This window comes from Lucilia sericata, unplaced genomic scaffold (genome assembly GCF_015586225.1).
Source record: "Lucilia sericata isolate MDLA Ls3-8-SP2 unplaced genomic scaffold, ASM1558622v1 Contig000015F_arrow, whole genome shotgun sequence".
NCBI classification, from domain to species: Eukaryota; Metazoa; Arthropoda; class Insecta; order Diptera; family Calliphoridae; genus Lucilia; species Lucilia sericata.
Genome location: NW_023994054.1, coordinates 570,561 through 597,114, shown reverse-complemented (window position 1 = coordinate 597,114; position 26,554 = coordinate 570,561). Strand labels below are relative to the sequence as shown.

General features: G+C 29.3%; 1 protein-coding gene across 6 annotated transcripts in view; it reads right to left on the bottom strand.

The window, feature by feature from the left end:
- Positions 1-351: 351 nt before the first annotated feature.
- Positions 352-26,554, bottom strand: part of LOC119605856 — a 63,489-nt gene continuing 37,286 nt past the window's right edge. For 5 of the 6 annotated variants that reach the window (XM_037959192.1, XM_037959200.1, XM_037959208.1 and 2 more), the window contains exons 3-10: positions 22,397-22,639; positions 22,033-22,286; positions 16,783-16,964; positions 16,376-16,702; positions 15,959-16,196; positions 7,239-7,349; positions 6,994-7,172; positions 352-1,162 (exon numbers count right to left, since the gene is read on the bottom strand). In XM_037959192.1, coding sequence (XP_037815120.1) covers positions 1,021-1,162; positions 6,994-7,172; positions 7,239-7,349; positions 15,959-16,196; positions 16,376-16,702; positions 16,783-16,964; positions 22,033-22,286; positions 22,397-22,639 — 1,676 coding nt within the window. In that variant the 3' untranslated portion in view covers positions 352-1,020. The remainder of the gene's footprint in view (positions 1,163-6,993; positions 7,173-7,238; positions 7,350-15,958; positions 16,197-16,375; positions 16,703-16,782; positions 16,965-22,032; positions 22,287-22,396; positions 22,640-26,554) is intronic. The other variant, XM_037959225.1, reaches the window with a different exon arrangement.

The following is a 26,554-nucleotide window of genomic DNA, read 5'->3' as shown; positions in this document are numbered from 1 at the left end:
ATTAAATAGTTAACTAAAACAATTTTAACAAAATGAAAAATAAATTAAAGTTTACAGATTGCAATAAAAAAAATAATTATTCAATTGCTAGTTTTATTATTACTTAAAATATAATAGAAAAATTAACAATTTGTTAAAAGAAATAAAGCTTATACATATTCTAGAAAACTTTTTATTTCATTACTAAACAAAACTGTCAAAATTTAATTTTAAAGAGTTAAAGATGTAACAGATAATATTTGAAATGAAAATAGTTTTCACTTTGAAATTAGAGAATGTTTATATTGAAAATGTTCATAATTTTGGTCAATTATTTTATTGGCCTAAGAATTTAAATAATAACACCGTCCGACAAAAAGAGAAGTCCTTTAAAAAGGACACAGGATCACGAAATGAAAAACTAAAAACGCAGTTTTTCTACATTAAATTTATAGTTTCAGGCCTATATCATCTGGTTCGTGTCTAATTTTGAGTGTAATATGTTTTAAAGTTTCCTGAAATCAAATTATATTTTACATAAAAGCCATAAAATAGGCGACATATAAAGTATGAAAAGTTTAATAGAATATGAATAGGGATTTAATTAATTATAATCAACCAGGCCCATTCCATATAAAAAGCTTTTTGAAAATAAAATAAATTGATTAATTTCTTAAATAAGACTGATTGATTGGAATTTTTAATAAATAAAAATAATGTAAATATATGCTACAAATAAATTCAATTAGTAAAATATTTACCAGAAATTTAATTACACAAATAAATATTATGTACAGTTATATATTTTCCTTTTTTTTCAATAAATAAATAAATAAAAGTAAAATCTTAGACTAAGTAATAAATAGTAAATATTTTCTAAAAAAAATACAAAAGAAAAAAAAGCAATAAATAAATAAATTTCTATATTAATGACTTTACAAGGAATCGCTCGCACCGACACAAATCGAAAGGACACCATTCGTTAACATTCAAATTCAATTAAATTGAATTGTTCTCTACGTCTTGCGTTTTTTTTTTATTCTACTCTGTATTTATACTGCAATTTGGATACAAGGCTAAACAGTCCCTTTGATCTTGACCATCACGTGCCGCCTGTATGAGACGGAAAAATCTTACTACAGCTTGATTTGTATTCGTTATAGGTTGTAGTTCGTTAGTATCCCTGTAAATAAATATAAAGAAAATTGTAATTTTGTTATTTGTTTAAGAAAAAAAAAAATAGCCAAAAATTAATTAGACTAAAAGAGTAAAATTATAGAAGTGCTAATCTTCTAAAATATGTAATTAACTTGGTGAAAGAACAAACTGAGTAAAACTAAAGTAAAGGAGTAGAACATGTAAAAGTTTCTTAATGGTATTTCAATAGATTTCGTCTATTACTTAATTAGGCATTAAGATGTTTTTGGCACAATGTGCTTTAAGGTGGTTTATTACTTTTATTTTTGGAAACATTGGAAGACAAAACAAGTTGGTTTTATAAATAAGATTCATAACAACTACAAACTCTGTATTAGCTCTTATTCAGAAATATTTTTGATCTCCCTAACAAATAAAGTGATCGTCAAAATAATACAATCACCTATTTTTTCCTAAATAGTTTAATTTTAATATGTAGTTGTGAAAAATATTTTAACAAAATATATTTATTACGTACAATATTTTACCAACTACCCATGAGCAAAACAATATTTTTACTGATCTTAACTATAATTTTGATACTCACTTTTCTCATCATACCATTAAAAAAAATTGTTGAAAACATTTTCTTTTGATTCTAGATTTACCAGAAAAAATTAAAACTTGGTCATTACATTTCATTAAGAACTCTTTGATTTCCTTGGCAATATTGTATGTAATTAAATTTGTTCTGCACACATTGATTTGATTTTATTTTGCAGGCAAATGTATAAACATTAGTATTCCATTAAATAAATTTTATACTTATGTTGTTAAAAGGAAAATAAAAAAATATAAGTTTGTTGAAAGTGCCAGAAGCAGTTCGATTGTTATTAAAATACATATTTATATGTATATGGTACTAGCTATACCCAGTGTTCTTTGCTACCCTTAAATTTATTTTCATGGATGTTAAAGTTGTTCTTGCAAAATTTGAGCATTTTAGCTCTAATAGTTTTTCAAATATACGAATTTTTCTATTTAATTCATATGGGGGGTTCCAAGGCCCCTTGATAAAAGTCCGCCTATTTCCCCTAAAATGTTCAGATGAATATTAAAGTTTTTCGTGCAAAATTTTAAGGTTCTAGCTCTATTTTATTCATATGGGAGGAGCAACGCCACCCCCCTTGGTAATCCGCCAATTTTTTACACAAAATGTTTACATGGATGCTAAAGTTCTTCGGCAAAATTTGAAGGTTCTAACTCTAATAGTTTTCCAGATAAGCGAATTTTTGTATTTAATTTATATGGGGGGTGCCACGCCACCTACTGATAGCACGCCCCCTTTTTTCTTAAATAATCATTCAATTTGAGATTTGACTCTATCTATTATATTTTCTCAGATATACTTCATATGAAAGGTGCCACGCCCACTATAACCATTCCGCTCATTTTGTCCCAAAATATTCTTATGGATGTCAAAGTTGTCCATACAAAATTTGAGGACTCCAACTCTTGCAGTTTCTGAGATATGCGACTTTTAATACTTATTTTGAATGTGGGCGTGGCACGTCGTCCACTTGAAATTAGTTCCTATAGTTCCTTCCAGACATACAGGAAGACATGGTAAAAATTTCAGCAAATTCGGCCCAGCCGTTTAGCTGTCTATAAAGTCCAAACATACAAACACACATTCATTTTTATATATATATATATATGTATATAGATGGGGGATGCCACGCCCCCCATTTCTAGTCCTCCAATTTTTTCACCAAATAATCATATGGATGTCAAAATTGTCCATAAAAATTTGAGGACTCTAGTTGTACCATGTTCCGAGATATTCGACTTTTGAAGAAGTGGGCGTGGCACCCCTCCCACTTGCATTTTCAAAATAAAAAGTAGCCTATAGTTCCTTCCAGATATAGGGGAACATACACAGAAAATTCAAGAAGATCGCTTCAGTGCTTCAGTTTAGCCTCCTATAAAGGTACAAATAAACAAACATACATTGATTTTTATATACATATATTTATATGTAGATAGATGTACACACTTACATATGTACATAAATTAGAGATAAAACAAAATTCATGAATTGTGGCAAACGTTAACGTTATATTCTATATATTCTCAAACTGCATGCATTGGTATTATTTACTTTGCTAATTAGTTCTAGCCAACTTAGCTGCTAGTTAGTCCTAGCCAAAAGTTGTAGAAAGTCGACAGTCGACTAGACTTGAAGAATGTACATATCTCGTCGGATTGCAATCAAGAGCATTTATTTTGCCGAATTTGGTGTTTAAAAATATTATATCCCTTGGTGTTTTAAAAATATTACAATCAGTTTAAACTCACATAAATATGTAGTTTAAATCATTAACAAAACAACACGTGTCAAATAATTGACATCAAGGTATTATCTTGAAATATACGCTATAGTATTCAAAAATATCTTCATGGTTCATACCTTACCATTTTAAATTGGTTGGAAATTATTAACAGAAATCTTCAATATAAACGAAAGTTTTTTACGTCACTTTTACTAACAACGCCAATAAGATAGGTATTTAGTGATTGTTTATAGGGTTCTATAGTTGAAACGAAAAGTCGACTTTTCGACTTTTTGCATTTAGTTAAAAGTCGACTTTTCGACCTTTCGACTTTTTCCATTTTATGAAAAGTCGATTTTTCGACTTTTCGACCTTTTTCATTTATTTCAAAGTCGACTTTTAGACTTTTCGACTTCTAGTATTTTATAAATGGTCGACTTTTCGACTTTTTCCGACTTTTCGACTTTTTAATTTTTTACGACTTTTTGACTATTTTCGACTATTTTTTTACTTTTTTCGAGTTTTTCCGACTATTTTAGAGTTTTTGACCTCTTTTCCACTTTTTTAAAATTTTCGACTCTTTTCGACTTTTTTCGACTTTTTCCGACTTTTCGACTTTTTTCGACTTTTTTCGACTTTTCGACTTTTTTCGACTTATCGACTTTTTTCGACTTTTATTTACAAAGTCGACTTTTCGACTTTTTTCATAGACGATAGTCGAGTTATCGACTTTTTTGGAACAAAATAGTCGACTTGTTCGATTATTCGAAAGTCGATTTATAGAACCCTAATTGTTTATAACTGTGCCGCTTAAGCTAATTACAGTATGAATGTACATATGTATGAAAATCGTTTCCATAGATTTATCGAAAACAACATTTGTTCAAATTACGACCCTAATACAAACTAATTATTACCAACAATAACATTGTCATATTCTAAATATTTTTTTAATATCTAATATGTACCAGGACATGTTTTTGGTTAAAAATACCTTATGACGTAAAGACTTTTTGATGAAAGGTCTAAATTAGAAATAATGCCTTCTATTTTTCCCATTTTTTTATTTTATTTACGAAAAGCATGACCATAGAATTTTTTACCATTGCATTAAGAAAAGGAAATTGACCAAAAATCTAGTATAAAAAGTTATTCAGAAAAATAAGAAAGTGACTTCAGATGAAAACAAGTAAGAAATTAAAAGTGGTCATAGTAGACAATATGATACCGCAATGTGGTTGTAGAATGTATATGGGCAGTTTAGTGTCAAAGTAGGACATTTTGGCCATATAGGTTTTTTTTTGAAGTAAGTGTAACTTTTCACCTATTGGTCCTAGCAAAAGTTTAATGTTTCCAAAAAGTTACTGTTTCCAAAAAGATAAAAACATTAAATGAATTAAAGCGACCTTATATGGGATCTAATGTTTATTAATTTAGTACTGATCTTTGATAAGATAATATATATTGTCCATCTTGCGACCAAAGTTTACTCAGACGAAGAACAGACGGATGGACATCATGGTCCATCAAATCTGAAAATTCTTATTCTAAGCCGATTGGTATACTTTAAGATGGAGGCAGGACTTATGGTTGTAAGTGTTACAAACATCAGCATAATACTTATGAATTGATTACACAAAGTAATTAATTACAAGATTAATTACAATTACTTGTGATGTGTAATTGAACAATAACCAATTACAATTACTTGTAATTGAAATTTTTCCAATTACAATTAATTGTAATGTGTAATTGACAAATAACTAATTACAATTATTTGTAATTGTAATTGGCAAAACTTCAATTACAATTACAAGTAATTGTAATTGGCAAAACTTCAATTACAATTAAAAATAATTGTAATTGGCAAAACTTCAATTACAATTACTTCAAATGTAATTGTAATTGAAAATGTAGTCATTACCCCCCAAGCCTGTATATTAACCACAGAAACCTATAAATACTAAAGATTGGTTAACTTAAGAATATGTTGAATGGAAAAAATCACTTTTTTATGGCTGCAACAAGTATGAGATAAAGTTTAAAAAAAGGTTACTAATTTTTTATGAAAAATTTAATTTGGAAAAAAATTTTAAATGGAATTTTTTTTTTTGTTACATAAAAAAAAGACAATTAAAATATTAAGATTATTGGCCTTTTTTTCCTTATTTTTACATAAATTTATTGCAAAAAACAAGTAGGAAGGAATAGTCGGGCACGGCCGACTATATGATACCCTACACCATTAGTATATTTTGAAAATTATTTATTTTAAATAAAGAAATTTTATGTTGAATTTTTCCTTAATTCCAATGTATTTAAGCAATTTATTGATGAAAAACTAAATTTCTAAGAGAGGCTTTATATGGGAGTTAGGGTCAAATATAGGCCGATCCTCAACAAATTGAGAAGAGGGATGTATTTTATATAAAGGTTAGTTATGCTGAATTTCATCGCTATACTAATGGTCATAAGTAAATTTTTGGACGTTTAAGTTATTTTTTAATGGGGGGTTTGTGTGGTGGCTAGGGTCAAACGACGGCCGATCATTATAAAAATTTAAACGGTCATTTACGCCTATATAAAACTAAGTTGTGGCAATTTTTAGTGAGATAGTAGTATACTTGACGTAGTTATGAGTTACATAGACAGCCAGCCGGACAGACAGACAGACGGACATGTCTTAATCGACTCAGAAAGTGATTCTGAGTTGATCGTTTACTTTAAGGTGGGTGTAGGACCAATATTTTTATGCATGACAAACATAAGCACACTATAGTGGTGTATGGTATAAAAATATGCCTAAAAAAATTAAAATTGGTCTTTGTACTTACAATTTAATATTCAGTTAATTTTATATCAAGAAACTCTTATTACAAATTTATTGTCATTGCGTTTGCATTGTTTATTGTTACTTTTAACAGTTTTTCTAATTTTTATTCTACATGCTCTAATAGGCATTTGTTTGTCATACAACTTCAACTACGTGTCAAGTAGAAATTATTGTATTACATTTTAAAAGCTTTAACAAAATGACAAAGCTCTTTGTTGTGAATCTTGTTGTTTGTTCCATAATACATTAGCGCTGGAATTTTGAATGTTCATTCCTGAAACTTATTTATTATGTTCTTTGAATTTCTTTGTTAAATGATTTTTAGAACAATAACCCTTTTCAATAAGGATTAGGAGAAAAGTATAGTTGTTATGTTTCCAGCAAAAATTCGGTAATACTTATACAACAACTTACTTTTCAGTGACTACTATATAGTGTCGACATTACTTTTAAGTACTCTTATAATGTCTAACAAATCCATCAAATAAGTAAATACTTTAATAAGAGTTTTATTGTTCTTTTTTCACATTTTAATTATCGTTTTTTTACTTACTAACGACTAAAGAACAAGAGTACCAGTTCTGTGTGAGAAACAACTTTTTTACTCCCTATTTGTAAGTACTTATTTAAGTAGTTATTTGTAAGCGAACGTTGTAAGTACTTGCCTCCTATATCATCACCTTGTTAAAGTAACGAGTTAAAATTACTTACCGACTCAATTCCGCCGAAACAAAATTACTATGCGGACTGTAGCGTTGTGGATCCTTGTACATACTACAAACTAAACGTTCTTTACATAAATCATCCGTGACACCCAATTGTTCAACAATCTTATCGATTTTAAGTAAAATTGGACTATAAAATGGATCATAATTCAATGGCATTAAGGGCTGTTATAGTGAAAGAGAGAGGGTTATTAAAGTTAAACTTAACCTTTTTTTGTGTAAATTACATACCTGACCATCTTGTACAAATGGTTGTTTATCTAAAATTTGCTGCTGCTGTTGTACCAAACGTTGTTCAGCTTGTATTCTTATGGCTTCCTTTAATTGAGCAGAAAGTTCCGGCTAAAAGAACAAACAAAGAAACGGAACAGAAAAAGTTAACTAAGAAAAGGATATACTTGTACATATTTCTTTTAGTGATTTGTTTGAAAACAGAACTTTTCATTGTTTGTTATTTTTCTTTTCTTTTGTATTTCGTTAGTATTAAGTATTTATAATATTTAATATTTAAATAATCTTTGTGTATAGTATGCTTCAGTAAATAAAAATCATTATTGTTGCTCTTTTTATTTCGCACAACTGAGTAAAAAGCTAGATAATTTAAGATGCTTTGGAAGAAAATGTTTATAGAAATCATGGTGCAATCAAGTAGAAAATATTATATGAGTATTTTTAGATATATTTTAATGTGTCGTTTCATTTAATGGAGTCGATGAAGTCGATTAAATGATGTGTAAAGCGGGAATGTTTTTTTTTTATATTCATAAACGTTTATAACGAAATGTAGTTGCCAGAAGTGTTAGAACAATTTAACTTTATATACTTTAACAGACATAAAGTTGCAAGTTTGAGTATTTACATTGTTTGCCTAATTATAGAGAAAGAATGAAAGGAAATTTTTGGGGTCTCTTATTACATCATGGTAATTATTACACACATAGATAATATGGAATTTTGTACAATTTGGCTCACTTCATATTGTGCCAATAAGTTTCTTAATTTGAAGGGAACTATAGATTCCTTAAATTTTTATTTAAAAAAATATAAATTAATTTTAGTAAGAAATGCCACGCCCACTATTCAGAATCATATCTTAAGGATATTAAAAACTCTTTTGATGTAATCAAAAAATGTAACAGGTGTTGATAGGGTAATTATTAGAGTCCGACCGAACTCAAAATTTCGTTCGGTACCGAACATCGAACCCGAACTTCGGTAAATTTGAAAGTTCGGCCGAACCCGAACTTTGTTCGGTTTTCAAAGTTCGGTGAACACGAACTTTTTTTAATGAAAAATAATACTTTTTTATTTTTGGTTTTTAAACGATTTATTGACAATGATATAATTATCTGTAAGAGCACGCTGAGAAAAAACATGGTTTTGATAACCATGTTCTAAGAGCAACATATTATGATTAAAATTATGATTGTAGTCTAAACATATTATCGTTATTGTAACAATTTTAAAATATCATAGGATTAAATACCGTCAAAATATTTCATCATGATATTTTTGTATTTTTCATAATATTGTTATACATGATATTATGATCCAATGTGATCAAAATTCCGTTTTAAATATGTATCGAAATCAAAAAGAATTTTAATGAATCAGTAAAATTAGTTTTTAAAAAAATAAAAATATATATACAATACTTAACACAATTCGCAAATTTCAATTTGCCAATTTATATGAAATTTTGGTTCATAAAAAAATTTAATTATAATTTCATAAAAATACTAGTATTTTTAAGCCTGTTATGAACGTTAGTAATTTTCTAAAGCGAACATTATATGGATGCCATGTCTAATGTAAACCGATTTTGTCCATTTTGAATACCAATCAAACTGCAACAATAGTTTAGGTCCTATCGTTTTTTCAAGAGACTGACTGAGTGACAGACATGTCTAGATCTTTTGAGAATAAGAACCTAGAAAATTTCGATGTTACAAATGAAATCAAAGATTAATATTCGAAACTAGATAATTCAAATTAAATTTTGATGATATAAAAATATGATAAAACAAAATTTTATAAAAAGTTCGGTGTTCGGTCAAAATTTCGCCGAACACAATTTTATTACTATTACAGCCAAATTTATTTATTTATGATGCGGTGTGTTACTTACGGATTGAAATCGATATAGTACATCATTTTTAATGGTGGAAACAAAAACTGGACTATGGTCTTGACTTAAGAAGTTTAATATGTATATCAAAAATTAGTAGAAATACTCACACATCAAAACGTCGCAGCAAATATTTCGTAATCTACACCCAGAATTTGAAAAATAATACTACATTCACATGCATGAAATAACATGTTCATAAAATTAAAACGCCGAGATCTCTCTTTTTCACACACGTGTTGTAAAACAACATGAAAATATAAATAATAATAAATGCTTTAAAATATTGACATATTGTGTTGAAAGGCTCATAAATAAATTATGATTGACAGTGACTTTGACACTTTATAAAGACATGTATTTGATGTTTTCCAGCAAATCAAATAAAATATTTTAATGATTTAAATGAACAAAAAAAACATTACGAAATGTATTCATGCTTAACGATAGAACAGTGGTGATCAATGTTTGCATATGCCACACTTTACCAAATATAAGTATATTTATACCTTACACCACTTTAGTGGGGAGGGTATATTGGGTTTGTGCTGATATTGTTAACGCACAATAATATTGGTCCTGTACCATACCTTAAAGTATACCAATCGGCTTAGAATTATTTTCGGAGTCGGTTTAGCTATGTCCGTCCGTCCATGTAAACCTTGTAATCAAATTACAGGTCGCAATTTTCAATGTCGCAAAATTCAATGAAATTTGGTACATAATATTCTATGGTACGAGGGATGAATAGGCATGGTTAAGATCGGTGCATTATTTCACCTAGCACCCATACAACTGAACCCCCAAATAGGGCTTGTAAACCTTGAAATCAAACTACAGGTCTCAATTTTGGAGATAATTCAATGAAATGTTGTGCCTGATATTCTATGGTACCAGGGACGAAGCGTATTGAAATGGTTAATATCGGTCCATTATTTCACCTAGCCCCCATACAACTGAACCCGCCGAATAGGCCTTTTAAGTTCATAATTATGTTTAATATACTCCTATCTCAACAAAAAGCTGTAAAACCGAGTTCTATACTAGCCTTAATGACCCTCATGAATGTTATAATTATAGGGCCTAATTTGAGCCTAGCCCCTATAAAGTGCCCCCCTTCAAAATTTGACTTAAATGTCCACAATTTTATTCAACAATAAATGGCTTAAGTATATCTGAGACAAGATACAATTCAACTTAAATGCTTTATTATGAAAACTAAATCACATTTTATTTTTGTATCAGGTGTAGGGTATTATATGGTCCGCCTCGCACGACTGTAATTTCTTACTTGTTTTAAAGTTAAATTTATGTTTTATAATAATGCACTTATATCGAATTTTACTATAATTTAGATATACATAGGTACATATTTAAGAAATTTATTAATGAATAACTGATTTCCTGGAATAGGAGGAGATATATAGGTGCAAGAGTTATGACAGATCCTCATAAATATTATATTCCTAAAATTCAGGGCTAGATGAAAGGTTGGACCGATTTCAACCAAAATAATTATGATTCGTCCTTGGTCTAATAATTGTAACAAATTTCATTGAATTATCTGTAGTTTTATTGCGAGGATCGACCGACACGAAAAGTTGTAAAAAATAGATTAAAAGCACATTACAGTAACATTACATTTTTAACAAACATTGTAAGAAAAAAATAAATAAATCATTTTGTTACACTGTTCAAAGGTTTAGTATGTATGTAATTTTCATCACCAGCGCTATCATTATTATCAACAACTTTGCAAGCATCAAGTGAATGAGTGACACACTTTCGTTGTTGCGAGTACACAGGCAACGTGTTCAACATGACTGAACAAAACAAGTAATTGAAAATATCGCACACAATAATATTGCATACAACATATTCATACAAATTTAACATTAATTCCAGCAATGTTAAAAAAAATTGTTCATTTTGTTTACAACATGAAATGTGCCTCTAGAAATGCCAAATCATTACATAAAGGTAGTGGGACCTAAAAGCCAACGATAACAATAACGTTTGTGGTTTGTTTTATGCCATTTACCACTCAATTGTTAGTAACAGACTATTAACAAAAAAATAGTATAAAAATGTAAACAAATCACATTTTTTTCGCAATAGTAGATTTGCAACATTGAATTTTCATTTATCAAGTTCAAAAGCCAACATAAGGAATCTTTTGTGTTTTTAAACATTTCTGCTCCAATTAAAAATTTTCCTTTGTGACACATCGAACAATGGCTGATTTTCCCATTTGTGTGTGGCAGAAAAAGTGTTGAAAATTTTCTTAAATTTAACGATTGTGAATGCATGGCACTTAAACATGTACCCAACATGTTCATTAAATACTTAAACAAAAGTGCATTTTTAGTACCAGCAATTCAACAAACCAGCAAAGTGCATGACTTAAACGTTGATGTTTAATTAATGGGCAATTTCGTGTCAAGTGACTCAACTTAAAAAATCGATTTGAATTAAATTTGCACCAGGCTGTATTTATAAAAACTTATTTTTGGTTTATTAAACAATTTTAGGCAAAATTCAGGAAAATCGTATTTATAAACGTGAAATAGCTTAAAACACCTTCAATAAACCATTGACAATTAGAAGAATTTTATTGTGGGCTCGACCCTTCTTTAAGCCAACAATAAGTTGATTTTTAATAATATTTTTCTCAGATAAAGATTTTTCCGGTAATTTTAGGTTGATTGCGAAAACTAATTATGGTTTCTTTTAAAATAAAATCTAAAAATTCTAATTTTAACGTTTACAAATTTGTAAATAAAATCCCAGAAAATTTTTAAACGATTATATTTTGAGGAAAAAACTCGAATCTAGGCATTATTGGATTAATGCATAAATATTTGACAATATTCCAATTGTCCAGCACTATTTTTAGGCAATTTGGAAATGCCCGTCTGTCAACCAAATGATGGACAAAATCATTTGATTTGGCTTTTTCAAAGTTTGTTGGTTAAATATAATGCCATAAATTAATTAACCATGTAAATTATATTGATTAGTGTTATACTAATGCAAAATATATTCGCCGGCATTAAAATTAGTCAAATATCAATGAAATTTATCAATATTTGCAAAAATTTATCAAAAATTACAAGGAAAATAAGTAAAAATAAGAAAATGTGTCATAGTGATGTATATTTTGTCGCAAAATATCCGTTATTAGGATACTTTTAATAATAATTAGAAATTATATGTTATATTTATACATCTGAACTAAATAGACATTTATTAAAGCCATATATATATATATATATATATTTATTTTTCTTAAAAGTTTGTTTTTATTGTCAAAAATCTATTATAAACAAAAATCTGAAATTAAGAAAAACGAATATTTTATCCTAATTGTACGCAACACTAACACATAAAATGACAGCGATATTGTACAGTGCTGCCAACTTAAACATAAATCAGCACAATAGTTAATATACGTTTATTATTTGTTTATGAATATCACAATTTTATTAATGGTTTTTAAGGCTAAAGTGTGCTTTAACTATTGAGTGCATTAAAAGCAAAATAAGATTTTTTTATAAATACAAGCGTAATACTATTGGATAGTAGGCCAACAACAAATTTTCAGCTCTATCAGTCAAGCACTGTCTGGAGATGGAGTCAAAGTTGGACATTTTGGTCATACAGGGTTTTTTTCATATGAGTATAACTTTTCACCTGTTGGTCCTAGCAAAAGTTGTTCAAAGTACTTTAGGTAGTAGATATTTCTTCAATCTGTTCAATTTTTTCTATTTTTATTTTGCTCAAAATAAAGCTTATAAGCTTATTTCTTTTAAGGACTTTATGGTCGCCTAAAGGAATGCGAGTCGGATGAATAAGAAGTTTGCTGGTTTGAATGGTGATGAATGTAACGTATCTTATATAAGTGATACCATTGAATTTTCCTTCCTTGTCCGAGTATGTTCAGGGTTTACTCTGTTCATACCAGATTCACTACAGTGGACTGCAGTGTGTTTTCAGTTTTTTTTTTATGGATTCGGGTTATTTAGGTGATGTTGGCGCCTCAACACAGAGGCAATCCCATCAGCGTGTTTGTAAACGGGGCAGTAATAGTCATAGATTACATAGCTCGAATACTTGAGCAGAGTGGTTGTACATATGTACATAATTTACATAATATGACGTTAATAAATTAAATATTTAATTAGAGTAAATAAATAACGTTTAAAATGTTAAATTAATTTAGATTTTTTTAAAATCTCTATACAAATACAAAAATAAAACTACAGACATTTGCAATATGTTTTAATTTATTCTAAATATACTCAAACAAAAGTCACTTGAAATTTTATTTGAATATACAAGTGCAACGTTATTGTTGAATTTCTTAAGAAAACACCAACTTTTCCAATTAAATAAGCCACACGTTGGCAAATTTTTAAGCTTTGGCACAAATCACTTTGCAACTTTGCCAATATTTTGAAAGTGAAAATTTTTTTAATGCTTACTTTGATGGTTCATTCAACTTTCAATGTCGATGTGTATGCAGCTTCATGTTTTGGTTATTTTTATAGAACACTTTAATCCACTCATGTCGTCTTATTTAATGTAAACATTAAGGTATTTTTTTATTTATTTTTTCTCAACAATACCTACAGACATACTCGTAATACTGTGAAAAATAAACAAACAAGTCGCAGTTCACTTAAACCCAGGATTTTTTGGCTACTTATTTTAGGCAAACATGAGGCTTTATACAAAAATTATAAAAGGATTTATTGAACAAAAACGAACAAGTTTAATAGGAATTGAAAAAAGGTCAATGAAATTTTTATGTTCAAATTGATTTTCTTAGAATTCATATACAAATTACTGTTTTTCGTTCTTCAAAAAGTATTTGTTTTGACGTTGCAATATTGAACCAATACTTTGAAGATGTTTTTGGTGCGTATAAGTTATAATTAGTTTACGACTTGTCAATAAATAATAATCATACGTAATGAAGTACCAAAAAACACCATTGTCCTTTGAGAATTTTTGATAAGTCGTAAATGAATAATGTTGTTTCCTAATGGAAGTTTTATATGTACATATTAAAATCGAACTGAACTAGAACTGAACTAGAACTGAACTAGAACTGAACTAGAACTGAACTAGAACTGAACTAAAACTGAACTAGATCTGAACTAGATCTGAACTAGAACTGAACTAGAACTGAACTAGAACTGAACTAGAACTGAACTAGAACTGAACTAAACTGAACTAGAACTGAACTAGAACTGAACTAGAACTGAACTAGAACTGAACTAGAACAGAACTAGAACTAGAACTAGAACTGAACTAGAACTGAACTAAAACTGAACTAGAACTGAACTAGAACTGAACTAGAACTGAACTAGAACTGAACTAGAACTGAACTAGAACTGAACTAGAACTGAACTAGAACTGAACTAGAACTGAACTAGAACTGAACTAGAACTGAACTAGAACTGAACTAGAACTGAACTAGAACTGAACTAGAACTGAACTAGAACTGAACTAGAACTGAACTAGAACTGAACTAGAACTGAACTAGAACTGAACTAGAACTGAACTAGAACTGAACTAGAACTGAACTAGAACTGAACTAGAACTGAACTAGAACTGAACTAGAACTGAACTAGAACTGAACTAGAACTGAACTAGAACTGAACTAGAACTGAACTAGAACTGAACTAGAACTGAACTAGAACTGAACTAGAACTGAACTAGAACTGAACTAGACTGCACTAGAACTTGAACTAGACCTGAACTAGAACTGAACTTAGAACTGAACTAGAAACTGAACTAGAAACTAGAACTGAACTAGAAACTGAACTAGAACTGAACTAGAACTGAACTAAAACTGAACTAGAATGAAACTAGAATGAACTAGAACTGAACTAGAACTGAACTAGAACTGAACTAGAACTGAACTATAAACTGAACTAGAAATGAACTAGAACTGAACTAGAACTGAATTAGAACTGAAACTAGAACTGAACTAGAACTGAACTAGAACTGAACTAGAACTGAACTAGAACTGAACTAAAACTGAACTAGAAACTGCACTAGACTGAACTAGAACTGAACTAGAACTGAACTAGAACTGAACTAGAACTGCACTAGAACGGAACTAGAACTGAACTAGGAACTGAACTAGAACTGAACTACGACTATGAAACTAGGAACTGAACTAGAAACTGAACTAGAACTGAACTAGAACTGAAACTAGAACTGAACTAGAACTGAACTAGAACTGAACTAGAACTGAACTAGAACTGAACTAGAACTGAACTAGAACTGAACTAGAACTGAACTAGAACTGAACTAGAACTGAACTAGAACTGAACTAGAACTGAACTAGAACTGAACTAGAACTGAACTAGAACTGAACTAGAACTGAACTAGAACTGAACTAGAACTGAACTAGAACTGAACTAGAACTGAACTAGAACTGAACTAGAACTGAACTAGAACTGAACTAGAACTGAACTAGAACTGAACTAGAACTGAACTAGAACTGAACTAGAACTGAACTAGAACTGATCTTGAACTGTATTATAGTATACGAACATACAGATAGACAAGGTTTAATCGAGTCTCACTATCTCTAAGGATTGCAAAGCTTTTTGTGGAAATTACTAGCAGAACTTATGTGAACGTTGTTAATAAAGCAACAAAAAAGTTATATATTGTTTAATTGTGTTATTTTTAATGACTTAATTTAAAGATTTAAGAGTTCTATGTTTTTGCATTCTTGCATATGTTTGTAAAAGATTCTTAAGAAATTTATAATTAAACAAATAAAAATAAAGCGAAAACTCACCGTAAGTTGCTGTTGGGGTTGCAGGCTTTGTCCACCTGCCGCCTGTTGCTGTTCTTGATTTCGCGTTGGATCATATTGTGCCGCTATTTGGGCTGCCTGCGTTAATGCCGCCTGTATTTGTTGTGGCTTTAATTGATTTTGCAAAGGAGGTAGTGAAGGTTGTCTCGCGGGTGTATAGACAGGACTAGGAGCCGATTGTGCTGCTGCTATATTATTGCGGTATTTACTGTTGAAAAAGCTGAAAGAGAATTTTCCATTACATTAATACATAATTTATTTAAAATGTTCTACTTTAAACTTTAATCTTAAAGTTTATTAATGGATGTAAGTAGAAATTATAGTATTTATCTGTCTGATTGTGCATAGATATTATGAGCATGTATATTTATGACAGATAGTATTTACGAATGAATATACCTTTGTTTGTCACCTGGTTGTGGCTGGGGAGATTGTATGAAGGGATTAAATGTATGACTAGTGGCTTGAGGTTTTTGGTAATTTTGTGGTTGTTGTGCTTGATTAATGGGTGGTTTTTGTAATGTTGTTGAAAATCTTTGATTTGGATTATGTTGTTGCTGTTGGTTTTGCTGAAGTGGTGGTCGTTTCTTGTTCGGTGCCAAATTATTGATTGGGGTGGTACCCAAACCCCAACCATGCAATTCATTGGCATCATTATTTGAGTGCGGTTTAAATGAATTTGTTTTGTCATCAATATGTGCAACACGATTTATATCGCTAATGAAGCTGTGTATGTGAAATGAAAACAGAGAATGGAATAATATGCAGTGAATAAACGTGTATAAATAAACTAATTAATAACTTACTCTGAACCCAAACCGGGACCCGAATTTGCCCAGCCCGTTTCAAAGTGTTCATGTGATGGTGGTCCATAACTTTCGTGTATGGGAGCTCCATGCAAATACGCCGACACATGTCCCTTGGGTGGATGTGTGTATATAATTTCTGGTATGTGAGAATTTTCCGCACTATGCCAAGCAGGTACAACCTAAAATGAATGTGAAAAGTTAGAATTTATTACTTTGACTTGTTTTCAAATATTTTCTTGTTTTTTATCTTTGTGGATACAATTTTTGTCTAAATTTTTCTTTTTTTCAATTTATATGGTTTTTTATTACTTTTTGTTGTTTGTGAAATTTGATTAATATCATGAAGTTTTGCGCTTGTGTTTGCATTTAAGAACAAAATATTTATTGTCAATTTATCTGTGAGTGTGGTAAGGAAATCATATACTCATATGATGTATGGTTTTTTTTATTAGAATTCGTTTCCAGTTTTTTTCTTCTTTTATTTTATGACTTTCTTAAACATATGGTTGTTAAAGACAGAGATGGGTATATGGTGGCACCATTTTTTTTGTGGAATAAGCAAGAAAGATTCTAAATATAAACAAAGCCGTTAAGAATTTATTTTTTTGCGTTCCCTAGGTAATACAATGCCATTACTGGTAAGTTAAACTTGGCAAGAGTACATACGACATGAATTGCCTAGAAGTAGAAGAGTATTTACTGTAATGCACATAACATAACAGTATTTATTAGATTTCATAAATATTTGCCTTCTATTCTGAAAACTTGTTGAAATTTTTCTAATATTTTAAAATCACGTTTTATTAATTTGCCCTTCAAATATGTCTTAATTTATGGGTGGATGTATTATGGTGGTTAATATAACGTTGCTGAAGTACTAGAATACAAATTCTTTCTGATTTATAAATTCTTTTTCAAAAATTACCTCTTCCCTGGCAGCATAATAATTTATTTGATCCTTTATGTTATTTTGTTTATTGCTCTTCGTTTAATACATAAATGTAGAAGATTTTTCTTATATCATTTTTTATTGCCTTTTTTTTTTGATTTCAGTCATATGGTTTCCATTACTTGTTTTTTCAAAATTTATTTTTAAACGTCTGTTTGTCTGCAATTTTTTTGGTTTATTTGATGTTTAATACAGAAATAAATTTTCAATGGTTTAAAAATTTGTTGAACTAACATAAATACAACGACCAACAAAAATAAAAGTAAATCCTTTTTAACACTTTTTTATGTAGAACAAACAATGTTTATTATATATCTAAATAAAATTTAATAATAAATTATTGCCATAAATGTAAAATTATATACATATTTGTTTATAAATCAATTAATTTTTAAATACTTTAATATCGCTTGATGCTTTTTATGATGTTGATTTGGATATGATTTCATATCAGTTGTTAAGGAAACATTAATTTAATAATCAAAATACACACAAATATGTATACAATACATGTTGTTTTGTAAATACATACATATGTACATATTTTAACCAAATATAATTTTTTTATTTCCTTTTCAGGTAATTGTTTCTGTTAATTTTCAATTTTAAATGAAATTCAGAAGGACAAAATAAATACGAACTCAAATCGATCTGTAGTGGTTTCAGAAGTACGGTAAGTACTGCTTTCCTTCAACAAAGCACAAAATACTCCATTCAAGTACTGATCCGTTAAGTACTTGAGATAAAAGTGATTTAAGAATGTAAACGATTGAATTAATCCTAAAACAGGCTTGATTTGAGCTTGATTCGTATATGATTTTAGAATTAAGAACATTTTAGGAAAAAAAAAATATTTAAATTACTAATTAACATTTAAACACACCTATTTAATATGGTAATAAAATTAAAAAAAAACTCAACTTTTTATAGCCAAAATATTCTTAACTAAATGAGAATTATATGCTACGATGCGAATGATATCATTTTTTGAGATTAAAAAAATATCCAAGTATAACTCGCTTAAAAATAGATTTGCATATTCAATAATCGATTTGTTTAATCAATTCTGATGTGTAATTATTTTAAGAATTAATAATTGTTTTAAGTAATAAAATTGTTGTTAAATTTTTAAGTACGTTTTATTTGAGAAAAATAAACTTAAATTTTCTGTGCAATATAAATTCATAAAATGTTCATATTTTAAATCTGATGCAATAAAAATAGATTCATTTTAGGAGAAAGCAACAACCACGTTTTAAATAAAAGTTTAATATATGTTGGTTTTATTTTGTTATTGGTATTTTAATATCCAATCACTATTTGTTCTGAGAACTAACACGAAATAATATCAGATAACTGAATAAAATCACACCGCAAAATTTCAAAACAATAAACGTAAAATTATACGAATAGAAAAATAGTATTTTGCGGTGTTACGATGATGCTGTCGTATTTATATTATTTATTTAGAAAAGCCGATGGGATCCTAAATACTATAACATTCAATACAATAACATCAAAAATAATGTGCTTGGGCCGGACGATAATTGTGGTCGACATCGTTAATATCTAGACGTATTCCTTCTTTGTATAAATACTATGAAGAGTTCAGCGCTATATGTGGGACCAAAATCACTGAAATCTCTACAAACATTACGGAATATTTCTTCAATCGAAATGCATGTCAGACATGTGGCAACGCTCGCAACCGATGGCCTCTTATCTCTAGGAGAATTAACTAATGGAGTATGTAGGTCAAGTCATATAACGGTTACAAACATTAGAAGTACGCGATCGAAAATCAGACACTGAACCATGGAGAACAACCATGGAAATATAGTGTTACACGGATGGATCGAAGCTGAGAGACAGAATTGGCATATCTATATTGAAAACGCGGAAATCGAAATATATTACCAGATCATCCCGTTCCCCCGACAATCCATTCTTCGCCGATTTTCAACTCAGCAACACCGACTTTAAAAGTGTCGCTGGTACACCAACAAGGTCATCAGACCATAACATTTCCAAGCGTATACGGAATGAACCCGGAACATGCCGTAACACGGTCTAATCCCGGAACAACGCTGGGCAGTTGCATAGCTTCTTAGATGTTACAGAAGCATCACGTTCTTTTTACAACCACAGCGGTATGGCCTCTGTTGATTCGGCGACAACACCTAGAAATCGAATAGATAGAAGTACGAATCCATCTAATAAGCTAAAGAAAAGTTTTTACTCCATTACCAAACACCCCACTGTTTCCTACGACACATTCATAGGAAAAACATCGAACATTCATTTGGTATCAACTCATTCCCGAAATTTAGCTCCAGAGTCCCCTGAGAGGTTTTTGATTTCACTGTGGCAATAACTGAACTTATTTCAAAATAATTACTTTACTGTGCATTAGTCGCGTCTTTTGGTTTTAACCAGAACTATAACTTGGTTAACACAAAGTACGAAACTTTACCCTGCGGGCTACTAGTAAGATCGCTAGTCAAACGATTCTCCCAGTTTATAGCACCAAGGTTCACTAAAATAAACTGTATAAAAATTAGCGGAAAACACGAGCAACACCGGGTATAAATAACTTATGTACATATATAATAATTCTTTATTATGTTTTTATATTTGTATGTAGAGCCCGGATTAGGCCAGAACACATAAAAGGGGACTTTCTGGTACTCTTTCGTTCTACAAAAGGTACTTTTTGTATTTTCTCTAATATTAAAACTAGAAACATGAAATTTAGCATGTAGAACCTTGATTAGGTAAGAACCTAGAAAAGGGGACTTTTTGTTACTTTTTCGTTCTACAAAAGGCACTTTTTGAATTTTCTATAATATTGAACTTAGAAACATGAAATTAAGTATTTAGAGCCTGGATTAGGCCAGTACCTTTTGGTACTTTTTCGTTCTACAAAAGGTAATTTTTGAACTTTCTATAATATTGAACCTAGAAACATGAAATTAAATATTTAGCCCCTGAACACATAAAAGTGGACTTTTTGGTACTTTTTCGTTCTACGAAAGGTATATTTTGAATTTTCTATGATATTGAACCTAGAAACATAAAATTTAGCATGTAGGGCCTTGATTAGGTGAGAACCTATAAAAGAAGACTTTTTGGTACTTTTTCGTACTTCAAGAGGTACTTTTTAAAAAACATGAAATTAAGTATGTAGAGCCTGGATTAAGTGGGAACCCATAAAAGGGGACTTTTTGAAATTTCTATAATGTTGAACCTAGAAACATGAAATTAAGTATGTAGAGTCTGAATTAAGTGAGAACCCATAACAGGAAACTTTTTGGTACTTTTTCGTTCTTCGAAAGGTACTTTTTGAGTTAAAACGTATAAAATGGGACTTTTTGGCACTTTTTCAGTCTTCAAAAGGCACTTTTTTAATTTTCTATAATATTGAATCTAGAAACATGTAATTAAGTATGAAGAGCCCGGATTATGTGAAAACATATTAAGGGGCACTTTTTGGTACTTTTTCGGTTCTTCAAAAGGTATTTTTTGAATTTTTTATAATATTGAACTCAGAAACATGAAATTGCATGTAGATCCTGGATTATGTCAGAACCTTTAAAAGAGTACTTTTTGGTACTTTGTCGTTCTTCAAAGGGTACTTTTTGAATTTTCTATAATATTGAACATAGAAATATAAAATTATGCATGTAGAGCACGGGTTAAGTGAGAACCCAAAAAGGGGACTTTTTGGTACCATACCGTATTACAATTGGTATTTTTTGTAATAAAATTCGTACTGACTTTTTTTAACACATTATGGTGAAGGGTATATAAGATTTGGCACAGCCCAATATAGAACTCTTACTTGTTTTCCTTTATATTCTCTAAATATTCTCTATTTAATGGAAAATTATTTCTGTATACAAATCTAAATGGCAATGAAATTATAATGTCAATGAAAAATTCCCAAGTACGATTATGATTTTGTTCAACAATAGTTTCATTGCGGAAATTTCAACAAATCCCTAAGCTCAAAAAATATGTACATACGTTGGTAGAATATTTTAATAAACAATTATTTACGATTTGAAATAGAAAACACAAACAATTTCAATTTAACGGTTTCACTTTCATTCACATTATAACCAATTCATAATCAAATTTCACTTTCATTGAGTCGGTTTTGTTATTGTATTCCGTTTCCATGTCTATGTTTATCTAAATCGATTAAAAAAAAAAAAAAAAAACTACCGCTGATGCTTAATCAAAAGCAAGCACTTCCCAAATAAAATTCATGTATAAATCTGTAATTGATGACTCACCGTATGATGATGATTAATATGATGATGGTGATGATGATATTTAGTCGAATGATACGTCTGTTGATAGTATGAACACAATTTGAAGAGATGCGATAGAGCAGGAAACAAAAATAGTAAAAATTTCAAAAGTAATTTTTTGGCAGCACCAACACCAATCACCAGTGGCAATAGCCAAAACAGTTTAATTTTAATGATTTTGATTATGAGCACCAAAGCCAAGAATGACAGCAACAATTTACTTTTTAAGAATTTTTCTAAAAGAATAATTAATTTTTTTTTGATTAAGTTGGAATAAATTTAAAATTTAGTTGTTGGTTTTTTTTATTATTATTATTCAGTTTAAACCAACATTATTCCTACTCACGTATTTTCTTCATTAAAATTTTTCCCGCCAAACGTGCTTCCGATTGTTGTTTTGGTATCAATTCCAATTTAGCTATGACCCCATTGCCCTCTATCGCTTGTGGTGATATACGAAATGTTGCACCATCGAACATCATTTCGGGTAGTTTTAATTCTATATCATGTGTCATTGCAAATTTAATACTTTTACCATACAAAGCATTTGTCACTTCCTCGATGGGTGTTTCGGCCACAGTTGGAATATCTGTAATGAAGATTAATAGGATTGAAAAATGAAAAATATAGTCATGAAAAGGAAAAATAGTTGAAATGATTTATTATCTTTTTCCTATTGTTGAAATGTTAAAGAATTTCTTTGTTTTTGTTTATAAAACACGTGACAACTTTAACTCAGTTTCTATCGAGTTCAAAGGTCAAACTGTTTAATGTTTTTTTTTTTTTTTTTTTACAAGAGTTATCAGAATTTGAACTATTTAATGTATAGAGATAGACAAATACATATATTGTAGGAAAAAATAATTATGATGCTTATCTATTTAATCGATTGAGGATTGAATTTTGAGTCGATATTACTATGACTGTTATACGTCCATATTAACTTCTAGGAGAGAAAAAAACAATTTCCTCGTGATCCGATTTTTTTTTTTAATTTTTAGATTTATACTAAAATATCGAGCACCACGACCGCCTGATATCGATCCCTCAAAAATCACTAGATCAAACATTTAATAAAACCTTCTGGACTTTTTGGATTGTTTTTATATCCCCTCTCTTTCAAAGTACTGATTTCTGGTGGTTTCATTTATCATACAACAAATAGACTTAAATAAAATCACTTCATCTGTATTCCACATCCATCACAATGTTTTTGTTTATACATCTGTCAGTCAGTCGGTCTTATTGTCTACAGTTTTAGCAAGATTTTTAAACATAAACAATAAAAAAACATAGTAAGTTTATCATACCAGTATTTTGTATTTAAATTTGTTTAAAATACCATTTTCTTCCTCTTCTAGCTCATTTCCTAATCTTTTTTTTCTTCAATGGCTCCAATTTGATTTTGATGATGTACATGTCTCTGTTTCGGTTTCAATTGTTTTCTTTTCTTTTGTTTTGAAAGTAAAAGTCTGTTTTGTCTGTTTATTTGTTGTAAAACAAAACTTTGTGATTTATAAAGAATAATAATAAATTGTTTATATTGTTGTTATGTAGGTATATATTTTGCAAAGCAAATCATTTAAAAAAGACGTCATTTCGTCGCCGCCTTTGTTATAATTTATAATTGAATTTACGTTTATATTTCTTTTGTCTGTCAATTAAAATCTGATTGGCATTAAATAGGGTTTTTAATTAGGAATTTAGGTGTAAGAGACAAGTTAACTTAATTTTGTTGTTTTTAATAAGAAAACTTTAGGAGGGATTAATCATGTGCCTTAGGATGGCCCCGTTTGTATGGAGAAAAAACAAGATACCGATATATGCACTGAAAATTATATTTATTGGAAGTTACTATTTCAGAAAATGGGGTAGGGTTCTATAGTTGAAACGAAAAGTCGACTTTTCGACTTTTTCCATTTTATGAAAAGTCGATTTATCGAGTTTTTAAATTTTATGAAAAGTCGATTTTTCGACTTTTTTTCATTAAGTTAAAAGTCGACTTTTCGACTTTAAGTATTTTTCCGACTTTTCTCGACTTTTTTCGACTTTTTCCGACTTTTCGATTTTTTTCGACTTTTTGACTATTTTCGACTTCTTTCGAGTTTTTAACTTTTTACCAATTTTTTTTAAATTTTCGACAACTTTTGACTTTTTTCTACTATTTTCAAATTTTCGACTTTTTCCGACTTTTTCCGACTTTCTTCTACTTTTCGACTTATCGACTTTTTTCGAATTTTCGACTTTTATTTACAAAGTCGACTTTTTGACTTTTTTCATAGACAATAGTAGAGTTATCGACTTTTTTGGAACAAAATAGTCGACTTCGACTTTTCGACAAAAAGTCGATTGTTCGATTATTCGAAAGTCGATTTATAGAACCCTAGTTTGGGGTCAATATTTGGTTAACTGGGTTAGAAGATAAAAAGGTCCATCATTGTTTCCAATAAATTGTTTTTTTATTTTTTTTCAAAATGGGCCTTTTTTTTGCTCAAAACAAAGCTTATACAGTTTCCATTAAGGGCTTTATAGTCCCATAATGGGATTTTAACTGAAAAATAAGATTTTTTCAACATTTGGTATTTAATTTTTCCCTATTTTTTCAAAATTAACTTTTTTGTTGTGTTTTTTTTTCTCAAGAAAAAAGGGGAAATTTAAGTGCAAAATATTGAAAAAAAATTTAAATTTAAATTTCCTTAAAAATTTAAAAAAAATTAAAAAAAAAAAAATAAAACAATGAAGAAATAGCTACTTGAACTCCTTTGGACAATGGTGGTTATTGGTGTTTAATTGATCCTAGACCCCATAAAAGAAAGCGTTAAAAAATTACTTACTTTAATGATCATAACTAGCGAAAAATACCAGTACAGAGATCCCATATTTAATTTTTTGAGGAGCATATTTAATCCTACCCTCATATAAGATTCCCTTTAAAAACTACTTTAATGATGAAAATCAAAATCAACAATTTTTATTAGAAGAAAAAAATCTCAAATGTTTATGGGGATCGATCTATAAACGACCCTATCCGACTTCAGATAATTAATTAAATTAATTAAATCTCTTGCAAATTTTATAAGGATTGGTCCATATTGACACCATTTTATAAGGATTGGTCCATATTGAAAACCGACTTTTAAAAATGAGCCAAAAACCTTATTCAAGATTTTATGCGGATCGGTTCATACATATAACCATCCTCTATATAACCCCCCTTTCAGAAAATAAATTTATTCTCACATAACAAACTATCACTTTTGACATTTTAATTTCAAATTAATTTTTTTCAAATTAAATACAAACGCAACATTAGTAAATTTGCACTAAAATAATTGGATTTTTTGTGCAAAAAAAAGTATGTCTTGCATGATTATTTATTTAATACCGTTTGTGTAATTAAGCTATTTGCGTGCTAAAGATACAATTTTTATTATTCATTTGAAAAGTTAACAAAGTGTTTAATTAAAGTTGTGATAAAAGGAATGAAAATGTAATTTTATGCAAAGCTATTTGATTTTCAGCTTTTTTAATTTGATCATTTTGACAAATAAAACATTTAAGAAAGTATAATCGGGCATGGTCGAACATGTGTTACTCTACACCACTTATGAGTAGATTTAAAATGTGATTTATTTTCTATGTTAAACTTTACGTTAATATGGAAGAAAAATACATTTTCCAAAATATGAGATTAGAACAAATATGGCCCCAACAGGGGTTTATATATTTACCGACCGCCAGAAGGCAATTAGGAAAATTGCTATCAAACGTGGTAAGCTCACTATTGACAATGGATTGTGAGCTAACCACGTTTTTTAACTTTTAGACAACGGATGTGTATAAAATTTAGATTGCGACAACGAATTGTTGACAACGTTGCGTTGTCAACATTACATAATGTTGTCGTACGTATGTAACGGATGTTATTAAAAAATTTGGTGTCGGTTTGGAACCAGTCGTGTATATTTTTTTCCCTCTGTGTACATAATACTCTCCCCTCTCTAGTGGTGTAGCGTACAAATTACACTAATTACCATCAATCATGATTTAACTGTTTTTAAAAAAATCTATTTTATATTTCGGTTATAAAAAAAGAAAAATTCAAAAAAATCCAATATACATTAGGCACGTTATATATAAGTTTAATATTGTTAAACGAAATAAATTTTCACACGCAAGATTTAATGATTTCATTTATTTTTTTCGGTGCCTATAACACATTTTTTACAAATTAAAATTTAGCTACAAAAGGCTTTAGCAAAATGTATTAAAATATATAAATCTTTAAAAATTTTGATATACGAGAAATGTCAGACATCTAAACATACAGACACAGCACACTCAGTCAGTCAGTTAGTCTGCCAGTCAGACAACGATGAAGATGATGTGCAAGTAATCAGCAAAAAATAATAACTTGTAACAAACTGAAGATGATTTTTTGAAAAGTTTATAAAGTGAAAGTTAAATTTAATAACAATAAGAAAGAATTTGTAAATAAATATAA